This window comes from Aythya ferina, assembly GCF_964211825.1.
Source record: "Aythya ferina genome assembly, chromosome: Z".
NCBI lineage: Eukaryota > Metazoa > Chordata > Aves > Anseriformes > Anatidae > Aythya > Aythya ferina.
In genome coordinates this window covers 37,654,821-37,669,710 of record NC_140299.1, presented here as the reverse complement: position 1 = coordinate 37,669,710, position 14,890 = coordinate 37,654,821, and the positions used below count along the sequence as shown (strand labels likewise).

Below are 14,890 nucleotides of genomic sequence, written 5' to 3'. Positions count from 1 at the left end.
CTGCTGCCCTCCGGAAGCCACGGAAGAGTCCTGGGCCGAGGGAGGATTCTGTATGCTGGTGAAAAAGAACAATCTCTGCCAGCGGAAAGTGCTCCAGCAACTGTGTTGCAGAACATGTACGCACAAGGGGTGAACTGACACCTCCCAGAGTCCTCCTGCTCCTGTAGACTTATAGATTAATCCGTATTATTGAAAAAGGAAAAAAGAAAAAAAAAAAAAAAAAAGCCACCTCTCTCTCTCTCCCCCTTCTTTGTCTGGGGAGATGGTGAACTGTTTGTTGGAACTTAAATGGAAAAACTACAACACGCCTACCTTTCATAACTGGGTGTTTAGAGCTGAGCATCCAGAACCACAGAGTCAGTATTGTGTGACCAAAGCATTTGATGCCAAAATTAACGTTTAACTCATGATTTGATTTCCTGTCAACCTTAGAATTATTCCTGTTTTTTGAAGGTCCTTTTTCTTCCAGTTTTTTTTCCTGCTTGTTTCCCCTTCAAGGTTTAGAGTGGTTCAAGAACACACACATTTACACGGATTAAAACTAAACAACACGAAAAATGTTTGCATTAGTCTTTGTTGTGCTATGTGAATTGACAGGGGGAACTTCAGGAAATGAGTCCCTAAGGGAATCAGAAACATCATCAGCTGCAGGACTAAGTTCTGTCCCTTTTGTACCAGTATTTAAAAAAGAAAAGTGATCATTTCTGCACACATTTCTTTCCTACTTCCTCTGCTGTGTGCTGTTTTTTGTATCACATGCAGTGTGTATATATGTTTTGCCCAAAGTGGTTTTTTTGGTCATATAGATCTCATTTTTAGACAGCTAGCTTATTAACAGATATGCTAGGATTTTTATTTTATTTTTTTAAATTGTAAAAGCTATTTCAAATAAACTTAAAAAAAACTTTGTTCCTGTTGTGAACAAGTTTGGAAGATACTACTCTTGGTTTGTGTAAGCAAGAGTAATGTATACGTGGAAATCAAAACATTGCTAACATGTAAGGAGTAGTCATAAATTATTGTTGTCTTGTAATGTTCACCAAAAAGGGGATATTATCATGCAGATATGTGGGGATATTTCATGGTGCCCATACAGAAATGCCAGTGTGACTGTATGTGACAGAATGTGTTTACAGGACTGGATTTATAATTGAGCATGTAACACTGTGCCAAATACATCTCCAGGGGTAATTACATATAGGGCAATAAATCAACTGTTTTCTTGATGTAACAATCGTGTCTTGATGGGCCTGAATCTGCTTTTAACTGCTCACAGTACAAATTTCAGCAGGAATAATCCTGCTGAGGCCAATAGAGTTACCTCATTGTAAAACCATCCTGGGTGGTAAGAGAAATGGGCCTCTCTTCTCTCTTTACCCAGGTACACAGCTGTCAGTACAAATTTCTGTTTAATATCTATTCATCAGCTTCACTTAGCATGCTGTTTGGAAGCCATTAATTTTAACGAAAAATAGTAAATTGAACTTTGAAGATACTGTTTTGGGGGGAAAATACTTAAAACGTGCAAAGTGTCTCTCTGTTTTCTTTCCAGGACACACAAGTAGAAAATGTATTGCAGGTGTTTAAGCATGTAAATGTTAGAAAATAAAGAGAACCTCCTTTCTAAATACCAAAATGATTGTGGAAGTTTTACAAATTATGGATACAAATCTATAGAAATAATATGCCCACTTTTCCAGAGAGCAGATAAACTATTGCAACCGATGTCTGGTTCTGTATGACAGGGGGCCTGTGAAGCTCCTTTGGTGCCCATCACAGATTTCCTGCTAAACATGCAAAGTTATAAGAATTTAATATGTGCTAGTTTAACTACTAGTCTGTTACTGCCTCATTTCTCAATATAACATTTTTAACTAGAACATAATGCTTTCAAAGTTTAAGTTAATATTATATATATATTATATATAAATATATATTCATAATTGAGATTTAATTATGTAATGGATTGTAAAGAGTTTGTTTGGATACTTACAAATGCCTCTAACACTATTATAGAGAAAAAATTAATATCTGTTTTCTTTAAAAAAAAAAAAAACCTGACACATTGTTATATCCAAATTCATTTTTACTGAAAAAAAATACTGTACATGTGTAAAATGTTCAGTTGTTATTTGTAAAATAGGGTAGTTCTGTTGTAATTGATATCGGCCAAAATCAATGTTATTCCATATTTTATTTTTTCTATTAAATTAACCTAAATTCATGTTCCTTTGGTCTGGAAAAACATGTTGGTAATCTATATGTAAAATATCTCTGTTGAAGGGCACAGGTAGCTTTATCCTATAGATACTATGTGCAAGTCATCGAAACAAATTGGGGGAGGGTAAGGGTGTCTCATTTTTTTGTGGATTTTTTTTTAAGTGATGAAATTTACGAAAGCATAAATGTCTGGTTTCTGTGGGAGGACACCTTTTGTGTATTATCAGTTCAGCCATGTCCAAACCCTGATGGGCAATAGTGCTGGCTTCCTCCTCCCCATAAGAGTTTGTCTCATGCATTCTTTGGATTAAAAAGCTGCATGCATAAATACCTTTTGACTCAGAAAGCTTAGGAGGAGTGTAGTAGTTTTATGGTTGTTCATGGCCATTTGCACAGTGCAGTACTAATGCATGTTTATATGCTAATACTCACATTCTGCACACCTCAGGTAACAACCCTGGTCTACCACTTAAGAGCAGCAGGCTATCTCTCCATTCCATTAAACTGAGAGGGCTTCCTGTAGTCTTAGCTGTGATCCCTGCAGGATCAGATCTTCCACTGACATTAGCTGATGATTTCACTCATTTTTCAATTAGTCCTACAACCTAAGTGGAGAACAAAATGGCAACTCATCCTCAGAATTTGTATATTCAGAAGATCTAAGCATGTTCACTGAGGACATGTAAAGAAGATCCTGAAAAAAAAAAACATTTTTTAGCCATTGGCTTTCAGCCTCAAATATCTCAGTATCACCAACTTGGTTTCAAAATATGGATTTAGGTCATCGGTCTCCCAGTTTTCCTGTCATTTTTTGGACAGCACCTGTTCAGCAATAGTGTCATTCAGCCACACTGGGAAAAAAGGTTGGCTTAACCCTTACACCAATGCTCTATGAAGAGATGCTTCTTTCAGGTGCCATCCCACCTTCATATTCAAACTGGCATGAGAAATTCAAGCAATCACAATGTCAAGGTTTCATCTTCTTTGAATGGGAAACATACAAAGAGTACATCCATTACAGCTCTGGCCAAATAAATCTGTCCTAGAGTGTGTACATCTAAATGTTGGTCTGTGAAGCCTCACAGAAAAGCAAGCCTGGGACAGAGTTTTAGATTGAAAATGAGAAGTTTCTGGTGTCGGTTCAGACTTTTTGAACATTTTTATTTCTTGATGCATTGACAGCAGTGGCCAGATGCAGAATTAGTAAACAGCACTATAGTTAGTCCTTGCACAAGAGGCTCACTGCAGCAATGGGATTGTGGTTGAAGGAAGCTAGTATGTCCCCACCTGCAGAATTATCTTAGGTAATTGATCTCTGATCAATGCTGAGTGTACTTGACAGTATTTGGACATATTTGGAGTATTCATTACTTCACACCTTGTTGTTAGCATGCAGAACAGATATGAACCTTGTTAGGAAGACCTGCTATGCTTGAAGAAAATGCAACTTTTCATCTTGTATGAAAGGACACTTGATGATGTCAGTCCAGATCTGTTCATTGATTTCTGCCTTATTTATAACACAAGTCAAAAAAATAAATAAATGACATTTTTAAAGTTAATCTTCTTGTTAAGGCATGTCACTTCCATGGCAAATTATTTGCCTGTTCATGTATGTTCAGAATAAGTCTTATTAATCATTGATTTAAAAGTGAAATGAATACCCCAACAGACCTCTTCCTTACTAAAAGTCTCAGAGGCAATGGCAGCTGTGGGTCAAAAAAATCTCATGCATCAGCTAACACTATTTTTAACCAGAAAGAAGGTTAGCATGCCATAGACAAGCAGAGTATCTGCTAAAGTCTGTTGTATGAATGCACCATTTTGTAAGTGGAGGATGCATTTCTCTTTCTGTAAGTGGGCCATATGCCTTTCTAGCTGCTGCTGTCCATCTCAATCATACACTAGTGTTGTGGGATCAGCAAATCAGAGACACACCAGGTTGTGTCAGTGGAAACTATGCTTCTGACCAGTAGCTTCTGTGGCTCTTGGATTAGACCCCATCTACCCACACACCAATCTCCACTGGTATATCTCATCTCTTTCTGGGAGGCTTTGCAAGCTCCCTCATTGTGGAGAACACAGTTTTCTAATAGAGACTTCCCTATGAGACTATTTGGACTACAAGATTCCAATGTCCTTGTGAAATTCTGAGCAAACCCTGTTACTGAATATATGGTATAATACCAAGGCTGCTGCTTGTTGTCAGGTAATGATAAGAGGCATGATCCTATAACCCTTTAAGATGAGTAAAGCTATATGCAGAGATACTAGAGCAACTTCATTCCTAAATAGAACTTGCAGCTGGTGATAGCCAAGTTAATTCTCTTAGTAGCCACATTGCAACCAGACTGAGTATTACCTATATCAGTGGCCACTTTAGGTAACTACCTGCCACTTAAAAAAAAAAAAAAAAAAAAAAAGTTGATGAACTGAATGACTTTAAGAAGACCTGTTATAAATTCAAGATTCCTGTAAAGACATTTAAGTGACAGCTTGTATGATTCAATGTTTTCAATCTGCAGTGCAACTCATGGAACAGTAACTTGTCTTGATCCATTACCATGCCTTATATTTATATTGCATATGCCATTGTCATGTCATTGGTTAAGAATGAATCAAGAAAAGGTCTGTCATTAAATGTTTGTGCAAAATATTTTAAGCAAGCATTAAAAAAGTTTTACAACATACAAAAAATGTCCTAGTCGAGTTACATCAAAAAGAAACTGAACCCAACATGAACTTACATGAAAATTTTCAGAATCTGCAGTTTCAGTATATGATAACTAAGGATGAAAAAGTATGAACGCTTTGTTTAACAGAGGGCAAATTTTTTTGATGTAAATTTTTTATTTACTTGTCTTAAATCATTATGGAAGATTCCAATTTTGTTTAAACTGATTATCTGATTATTTATTACCATAACTCATGACAGTGTTTTGGGGCTTTAATCCTGCTCTTAGTCCACTAGCAAGGACTAAAGAATTATATGTAGCAACACAGTGTCCTTGAGATCAAATTCAAGCTATAGAGTTTAGTATTGCATACAACCTGTGGCAGTGCAATCAACACCTGCACTCCTTCTGTTGGTTGCACACTGGTGAGCCAAGAGGATTCAAACTTACTGTGGTCTGGGGACATTTCTGCAAAATTTCAGAGCAGAGTAATACAGGGTCTCACTGAAATCCTCAGGATAAAAACATATTATGGCAGGAAGGCTCTAAGCATTTAGAAAAACAAAAACAAAAACTTTTTCAGTAAGCAACAAATTGAGCCTGTCCATGCAACCCAAAGGCTGGTTTTTGTCATATTTCTTTTCTTCTGAGCAGCTCATGCATTTGTTGCAAAAAAAATGGGCAAGGCACAGCTTTGAATGCCCCTTATACAATCATTTATTTATCACTGTTTCTCAGTGTTTGGGGATGGATTTGTTGAAGGTCTTCTGGGAAAACAACATCAATTTTCAAAGCAAATAATACCATCCCATCACAAAACACAGTGGATGTCTTTGCTTTATGGTGTTACGAAATTAGCTGGTTAAGTACCCATTTTGCCAATCAGCCTGGGGAGGAGAAGCTAGAACATTGCCAGGATGTGAATATTTATTTACCCAAGGAGAATTAATGGCTCCATCACACAAACTCAATAAAAGCACTGAATGTTCACTCAAGCTTGACAAGTGTGATTTAGTTAATAATATCCATCTCTTCCATTTACAATTGTCCCTATCCTGTCCACTGCCCTGCTCCCGGTGGGTGCAGATGCTCTTTGAGCTGTAGGTCAGAAGGTCTCCAAGTCCCCACACTTTGCACTGCTGTCAGCCCCAGTGCTTGTGATCATGTTCTCATGCCAATGATCAAAAGACAAAAATAACTCGTAATACTCATTCCCAAAATAAAGGCCCTTTTCCTACTAGAGCAAGGACATATCGAAGGTGTATAAATGCTGCTCTTACTGGGTCTACCTCCAGCAGAGCCTCCCTGAACGCTTTCAGTCCCAAGGGGGGTCAAGGAGCTCACGTAGCTAAAAGGTGCTACAAAGCCTCTTTCCAGCTGTACCTGAATAATAGGAGCTGTCTCAACTGCCCGTTTCTGCACCTTCAGCAAAGAATATGTATTTATTAAAGGGAATATCCTGGACTGTTTGCTTGGGAAATCATCAGAAGTGATTACCTTTTAGGTATTTCTGCAGTGTCTATAGTGGAGGCCAGGAATGAGGGGGGACTTTAAGCAAGAGGATGATCTGGATAGGCTGGACTAATGGGCTGAGACCAACTGTATGAAGTTCAACAAGGCCAAGTGCCGTGTCCTGCACCTGGGGCACAACAACCCCAAGCAGGGCTACAGGCTGGAAGATGAGTGGTTAGAAAGCTGCCTGGCAGGGAAGGACATGGGAGTATTGGTTGATAGTCGGCTGAATATGAGCCAGCAGCATGCTCAGATGGCCAAGAAGGCCAACAGCATCCTGGCTTGCATAAGAAATAGTGTGGGCAGCAAGTCTAGGGAAGTGATTGTCCCCCTGCAGGGCTCTGGTGAGGCCACACCTCAAGTATTGTGTTCAGTTTTGGGCCCCTCACTACAAGGACATCAAGGTGCTTGAGCAAGTGCAGAGAAGGACAACAAAGCTGGTGAGGGGTCTGAAGAACAAGTCTTATGAGAAGCGTCTGGGGAAGCTGTGATTTTTCAGCCTGGAGAAGAGGAGGCTCAGGGGTGACCTTATTGCTCTCTAAAAGGAGGCTGTAGCGACGTGGGATTGGTCTATTCTCCCACGTGCCTGGTGACAGGACGAGGGGGAATGGGCTAAAGTTGCACCAGGGGAGGTTTAGGTTGGATATTAGGAAGAACTTCTTTACTGAAAGGGTTGTTTGGCATTGGAATGGGCTGCCCAGGGAAGTGGTGGAGTCACCATCCCTGGAGGTCTTTAAAACACATTTAGATGTAGAGTTTAATGATATGCTTTAGTGGAGGACTTGTTAGTGTTAGGTCAGAGGTAGGACTCGGTGATCTTGGAGATGTCTTCCAACCTAGATGATTCTGTGAAAACTATCACACTGAAAAGTTGCTTTGCAGAACTAGGAGGTAGTACACTGATCCTGCCCAGTATTTGTGGATACCTACCTTTAGCAGGAAGAGAAAAGCAAAGTAGAAAACAAAGTAGAATAGAATGTGAAATTGATTACCAGTATGAATCTATTTTGTTATGTCCTGTTGGGGCAAGAGTTTCCCTGCTAAAATCTGCCCAGTTATTTCAGCAGATCATGTCCCAGTTAAGTTTAGGATCTCCAGTAAAGGGTTGCTCTATTTAAGATGGATACAACAACTTAAATACAGCCCTGAGATGTTCTTCTGTTTCCTCCATGGGCTTATGTCTATCTGCAGAAATCCTGTGGTCAGGGAAGGCTTTGTTTATACCAATTAAGTACAGCTCACTGTAAAACATAAGAGACAGACACCATGCTGCTACTGTTGCCTCTGGATTATAAAGAGTTTTCTTCAAGCATTGAAAGATCCTGTGTTTAATTGTACATTCAACATATGTAAATGTGTACAGATGCAAATAACACCACCTTTACTTAATGATCCAGTCAGCCTTTCTTTTCCATACTCCACAAGACACAATCTGGATTTCCAACACATAATTTCCAGCAAGATTACATAAATTTCAGTGAGGTTTGAGTGTCTCCATTTCCCTGCCATTTTGGACATTCTTGGCTACTGAGCTTCACAAAAAAATAGGAATCTGAAGCTCCAGAAATGGAGAGGCTAAGCAGATTCTTTACCCATGTAGTTCTGAAATTTTGAGAGATAGACACGGTGTTTCCCCCTCCTTCAAGAAATAAGAAGGGTACAGAGCACAATATTAGCAATAAGGACAGCGACTGCTACATTTCCCTTCCCACTTTCTCATGAGGCTGTCAAATTTCAGGCTGCAAGTGAACAGCAAAATAACCTACCAGGCTCTGACCTTTGTGCTTAAACAGGCAAGGGGGAAACCCTGATCCTGGCCAGCTTATGCTTCCAGTCATCCACATTATTAGCACAAATGGAGATTTAAAGCAGATTTGTAAAACAAGGAAAACATCTTTCTGGACTCCATTTACACCTGCACAGTACCACTTAGGGCTCTGGCTCTTCAATGGGCTTCTAACAACCATTGTATAAGTAGAAATATATATATATATACATAGAATATACAATATACATATATACATAGAAATGAGGGAAGAAACTCACACACCAAAAATAAAAAGACAAAAATTCCCTTCGTGTCAACAAACAGGGCACCTTTGTTTGATGTAAATATTTTTATTCAATAGGGAAAAGAATAGAGGGCTGTGCAAGATAAGGCAGTTGATAAAGGCAGTAGCATCTCACAATTAAAACTAACCTCAGGCTCTATGTGATCTCAGTTAATTCAGAAACAAAAGGCTCTTTCATCCTAAAATTATTATATCTTACTCTGCTCCACACACTGCTGTTCATGGAGAATATCCTCATCCATTTCCAAGGTTCTGCCTCATCCCTTGGCACAAGGGGTCTGCAGTGGCTGAGGAGCCTGCATCTTAACCTCATCTTTCATGTTCATCACTTTTGAAGAGAAGACTTCCATCCCAAATCCCTCTCAACATCTTGGTTCATATCACATCAATATTCATGAAGGATCTCCCCTTTGTCCCTTTGTCACCCAAACAGGGAGACAGGGATGTGGTCACTGTGTAAAATGACTGACTGGAAGCTTATAATTAACATGAGGCTGAAGCTAGACAAATCAGAACTGGAAAGCAGGCTCAAGTTTCATATGCTTACCCAAAATTGTGTCAAGGGGTGGGGTAGGGGGAAAAGTGTAGGAAATACCACAATCCCACAATCTCTGTGCTCAGAAATTTTCAAGGTGAAGACAAGATTCCTTTCAGGGAGCAGTAACTTATCAAATATTAAGTCTTTGGGCTCAGATGAGAGGTAACTCCAAGAGGAATCCTCAGCATGAAGTTTAATGGTTTGTTACACACAGGTTAGTCTAAGTGGACTTAAGCTTCATGGATAGACTTTTCTTTAACAAAATTCAAGGAGCTAGTCCCATCTTCCAGCCAAAAAAAATGTGTCAAAGCTGAATATGGGAAAAGCAGAACTCTTCCAAACACTGAATTTTCTAGGCTGATCAGTGAAAAATGGTTATGATGAGTGTTTCTTTATCAGCTGGGTGAAACTTTTGTAACCTGTAAAATCGCATACAAGCAATACAAGTGATACAAAGCCTAAGTACAAAATCTATATACAAGGTTCTGTGAAAGTAAACAAGCAAAAGGAGGAAATAAGGTCATTTTTTTGGATGGTTACACAAAAATGTCACTAGTAATGCTTAAGAAGATAACCTGTGAATGTTTTTTAAATGAGAGAGAGTGATTTTTTTATTAAGAAAGGTGGGGAATTAGTATGTGACTTTCAGTGACTAAATCTCATGGGAGCTACAAGAGAAAAACTGATTTATAAAACCTGCATATAAAATTCTATGTAACTCCAGCCTTGGCTTGCAAAGATATTCACACCCTCATCCAACTGCCCTACTGAAACACCATGTGCTGTGAATAAATGGCAGATTTTGGAAATCAGGAGGGAAATAGAGTCAAGATAAGGGCCATGTCCTTAATACTGCTTATGCAGTATTTAACCAGGTTTTAGTTTGCTGTTACACCATTAACCTGACTCGATGAGTTTACTGCAATTCATTTTTTTCTGCCTCTTTAATGGGTATATGTCTTGCCCCATTTTAAAACACACCTATCAACAGATAGGAACTTGTTTTAAGTATAGGTTGTTGTATGAAGTTAAAAGCACAGCCTACAACTTGACATGACCCTGATGAAGAGACAATGCTAGAAACACAAGAAATTGTAAACAGAAGTCTTCCAATTATGAGGTATTAAGTATGTTAACACTTCATTCCCTTATTTTTTAAACAATGTGACAACCATTTTTAAGCAAGGTGACAAAGTAACAGAAATGACAAAGGGGGGAAAATTAAATATAGGAAGGCCCAAAGTAATTGACTGGTATTGCTTGAATTAAGGCAGAGCTGGGGTGCTTTGGCAGTGGTATTCTCCATTTTTGTACACTGGGCAGATAAAGAAATTTAATACAGAAGAAAGAAAAAAAAAAAAGAGAGTCGAGGTTTGGTAAGTGGTATTATCTTGCAAGAAATACATAGCCCACAAGAAATCTGGCAAACAGTTAAACCACCCTGTGGAATAGTTTAAAATTTTTCTCTAAAGCTGCATTTCTGTCTTAACTCCTTGAATATCTACCCCTCCCCCCCTCACCCAAAAGGAAAAAATAAATAAAAGAAAGAAAAAAGGAAAAAAGGATATTCTGTTAACATTTATTGGCAGATCTACAGCTTTAGATGTGACTTGCAATTCAGAGGGCCTAATATGTAAGCAATTTCTGATGTGCATTCCTATAATTGTATGCTTTGAAATGCTTTGACTGAGACAATAGAGTCAGCAGAGAGCTGGTCTTCCTGGCACTATTCCAAGGCAGCTGAAATGAATTACAGCACTTCCAATGAAAGAAGTAACGAAGAAATAACAGAAACCTTTTAAAACTCAGCACTTTTACCTTGTGGGAAGGGTATGAAAGGGGATAGCCAGGGTGTGTGAATTAATATCTCAGGTCCCACGGAAAAGCATACAGGCAAATAAAATGAAGGTAGTAAGGACGGAAGAAACAAAATGCTTTTATTACAAATATTGGAAAGTAATATGAGAGAAGTAAGTATTTAATAATGTTGCAAGGACAGATCTCCTAGTTATGTAGAGGCAGTAGTATAAAACACCAAGCCACCAAACCTGCAAACAGAAGATTTTCCAAATACTGCATTTTTTCATGGTGGTGCATTGTCTAGCAAAAAACATGTAAGAAAGAAATTGAGACTTAGGAAGTTGGCAATTTTTCTGTTGTAACGAGTATCAAATTATATTATACATGTAAAATCTCATAAAGACATTTGAGATTATGGTCCACGTTACACCCTCTGAATACAAATCAAAAGGTGTAAAGAGTCCTACACTAAGAAAAAATAACAATGGCCCGAAGATCTATTAGGCAGCAAGCCACAGCTTTTTTTCTAAGAGGTAAGGATTATAAATACTCATAGTGGTAGTACATGACCTCTTCCGTTGTCTGTCTCTTTCTGACATTGTGTTATTATCCTATCGACTGGAGCAGATAATCAAATTTGCAGTGTGGGTGGCTCCTATTATCAGCAGAAATAATAAAGTTTATATGTTTGTCTGATGCACAAATTTACATTAAAAAAAAAAAAAAAGAGTTACAAATGTCTCTGTTTCTCTCATCTCAAGAGACTGATCATTTTCTCCTAGCTCTGGATTTCTTGCTGGTTAGAAACAACACCAGACCAGCCTCTGAGGAGCACTATTTTGTTGATTCATGTGGGTCTATGGCTCATTTTTGAACTTTTTCCTTACTCCATGGGACATACAATCCTTTACAAAATTAAAATTACATCTGTACCTACAATTTGGGTACCTCAGCTTTGGCCCATGGTTAGCTGGATACTCCTGTTTTAGCATGCTTTGCATTTGTAACTATACCACTCCCTATACCACTATAACCACTATAACTATATAACTATATATGCTATATATAATATAGCTTATATTTCCTACCAGGTACTTCAAATATTACAAATTCTGTTAAAAGAAACATGGATATAGAAAAGACAAGGGACAGAGAGCATAATAGGGATTTTTTAGAGAATGTTTCATTCCTACATTGTTTAATCCAGCAGCACTTTCTCAGACAATGCTCTTGCTCTTCAATGCAAAAACATCATTGCAACTGTGAGCCAAAACCAAGTCACTACATATTTGTGTTTTGACTTCTAAAATTCAATGTGTGTGCCAAAACTGAATTTCCCAGCACCAACACACGTGAAAAGAGTTTCTAGATATGAGAAATTGCAAGGTTTATGTATTACACAGGACTTTCTGTCAAACTTCTTCCATTATGTAAGAATGAAGGAACAGCCAGTTCTATCAACTGTATAGATGCAATTAGAATAAATTTTCCCATAACAAACTGACATAAACCACAAAACTTCTTGATAAACCCATTTAGTGTTCTCACACTGTGTTGCACGCAAATCTAGTATTCATGCTAATTAATAAATGAATATCTCAGCTCTTAGAAGTAGGAAAAGTTTAGCTTACCATTTTGTAACAGTGTTTCAAAGAATATTCATTAAATAAACAGCAGACTTTGCACTTCAGCTCCGTAGTATTTTTATGGTATTCATGATTATGAAGTGTTTATATCTACATCTCAGATTTTAGACAATCACTCAATAATTCTTCCTCAAGTACAAGAGGACACTTGGTCACCAAATTTTTACTCAGTTTAAAGAAGAACCCCAGTCTTTTAGAAGTGGGTTATTGCAGTAGCAGCATGAGAGGGAGACAAAGGTGCTACAGCTAGAGATGTGGGGAGCACTAACATGTCTCTGACCTATAGAGGCTCACTCAAGTCCTTCTCCACACATAACACAAGTCACATCCATGAGAGTATACCCTTTATATTAAAGCTTATAATCAGGAGCACATTGCACCTGCAGCAAGGGAAACTAGGTAACAAATGCTCCTACATAAGATTATTATTGATGCAAAAGTAATAGCCTCAACCCAAACATCACCACCTGTCAGGTTCATATGGAAAATAAAATTAAAAATAAAAACAAGCAGTCCTAAATAAATTAGGACTACAAACTACTAAGTCTGAATATCCTGGTATACTAAAGGAGCAAGTATTTGTTTTCTTGACACTTTGTGGAAATGTGCTCATTTCAATAATTCAAAACAGGTCTAATTCCTTTTACTCATTGAGTTTACCAACATGGATTAGTACTTTGTTTTTGTATGTTTGTTTGTTTGTTTAGTGTAAGATGTTGAGCTGAAATAAGTAATCTTTTTTTTTTCTACCAGATGAATATCTTGATGACTCTCAAGAATGTCAGTTGTGTGACACATTCTGTGACAAGTGCACTGGACCTGAGCCCAACAACTGCATCAGCTGCCCAAGCACAAGGTATGTGTCTTCTAGCATCATACAACACAAAGACATCACTTTAGCACTATCTTTCAGAGTCAAATGAAGAGACAAGTGATGATTATTACAAACAAATTGAAGATTATGGCAAACAACAAAACCAGTGTGAGAAACTGAGAGGACAAGTATGTGAACAAAACTTTGTTACACAGACATTCAGCATTTAAACAAATGATTCCCACAACTACAGAAACAAATATTTTAATGTGAAATAATATTTCCTTCACTGTCATCCATTCAAAAACATAACTGTTGGAGTCACAAGGGTGATAAACTCAAACAGCAAGGCAATCTGCAATTTTACACACCAATGGAATTTGACATAGGAGTGAATATGGACACTGAAGCTAGCAATCAACAAAGTGTGGGACTGCTTATAACACCTGAACATATACTCCTAAGTGCAGTTTATTTTTCTAACCTCTCACAAGGAGTGAGCAGAGAGCAAAGCTTCTCCACAGGACATCACTGCAGAACAAAAGCTGAAGTTTAGGTGCTCTAGCACCTAATCCAGGAGCCTGTTGTTTCTAAACTCATGTCCTGTCAATAGCTCTGTCCTCACACCAATAACTCTGGTTCCCTTACATTTCAGTCAACTGGTATTTAAGTAGTATGAAATCAGAATCTGGTCCTGTAAGGCACAGAAAAACAAACCTCAAGCAATGCTACAATTTACAGAGCAAAAGTCTGTGCTAAGACCATTGGATGCACAAGGATCAGTGGAGCCCAGACAAATTCATAGCTGAGGAAACAGTATGGATGTAATGCATATAAAGTTGGACGTGGCATTAGCACAGGTTTTGGGCAGAATTTTGGACAGAGAACTGGATTTTTCCAATTCACAATTGCATTAACTTAGGTTGTATGTGTTTCCTAGCAATGCGTTTTGAGATGTAAAACAAAGGTACAGAACAAACTAGTTACAATGCCATTAGGCAAAGCCACTAGAAGTTTCCAGCAATGAAGTCTCTGTGATCTTTTGGAAGGGTGCTGCTGTCTCCTCAGTACAAATGCTCCATCAGTTTTCAGGTTTTTTATCTAAGGTTTCCAAGAGCTCTCTGTTTTCTTTTTGAACACTATGAAAAGTTGTTAGAAAAAAAGTAATATTGGACAGTCACAATTAAAGAAATAATAATAATGGAAAACCTCAACCAAAAGCTAAATAATAAGTCATTCCAATGGGCACTATTTGTTATGTGCTTGAAATAGACCAATTGAACTGGATCCTAAATCTTATAGCTCTTTAGAGCTTTAGATGGTATCTGTTGAAGGCATTAATGAGTGGCCATTAGATAACAGAGACTAAAATTCAGCAATCCTGCTTTCCTACAGGGGAACACCTGTCCTTTTTGAAAAGGATGAAGAGATTTGGGGTGGGGGGTAATTACTGAAAATCCCCTGAAAATGAAAACAGTGATCAATCCCTATTCTTTCTGAAAATTCAGCAGGGGATGTCACAGTAATTCATAATAAAATCACTGCTAGATCAGTTGGTTGTTTGAAAATTCAAAATGCAGCTACTTGTTTTATAAAAATTATATAGTAGTAGT

At 37.9% G+C, this 14,890-nt stretch overlaps 1 protein-coding gene across 2 annotated transcripts in view; it reads left to right on the top strand.

Moving 5' to 3' along the window:
* The window catches only part of PCSK5 (proprotein convertase subtilisin/kexin type 5), a 256,873-nt gene that overhangs the window by 197,615 nt on the left and 44,368 nt on the right, over positions 1-14,890 (top strand). The window contains exon 21 of one of the 2 annotated variants that reach the window (XM_084504938.1): positions 13,217-13,319. In XM_084504938.1, coding sequence (XP_084361064.1) covers positions 13,217-13,319 — 103 coding nt within the window. Of the gene's footprint in view, positions 1-17; positions 2,225-13,216; positions 13,320-14,890 lie in introns of those variants that run through there. The other variant, XM_084504939.1, reaches the window with a different exon arrangement.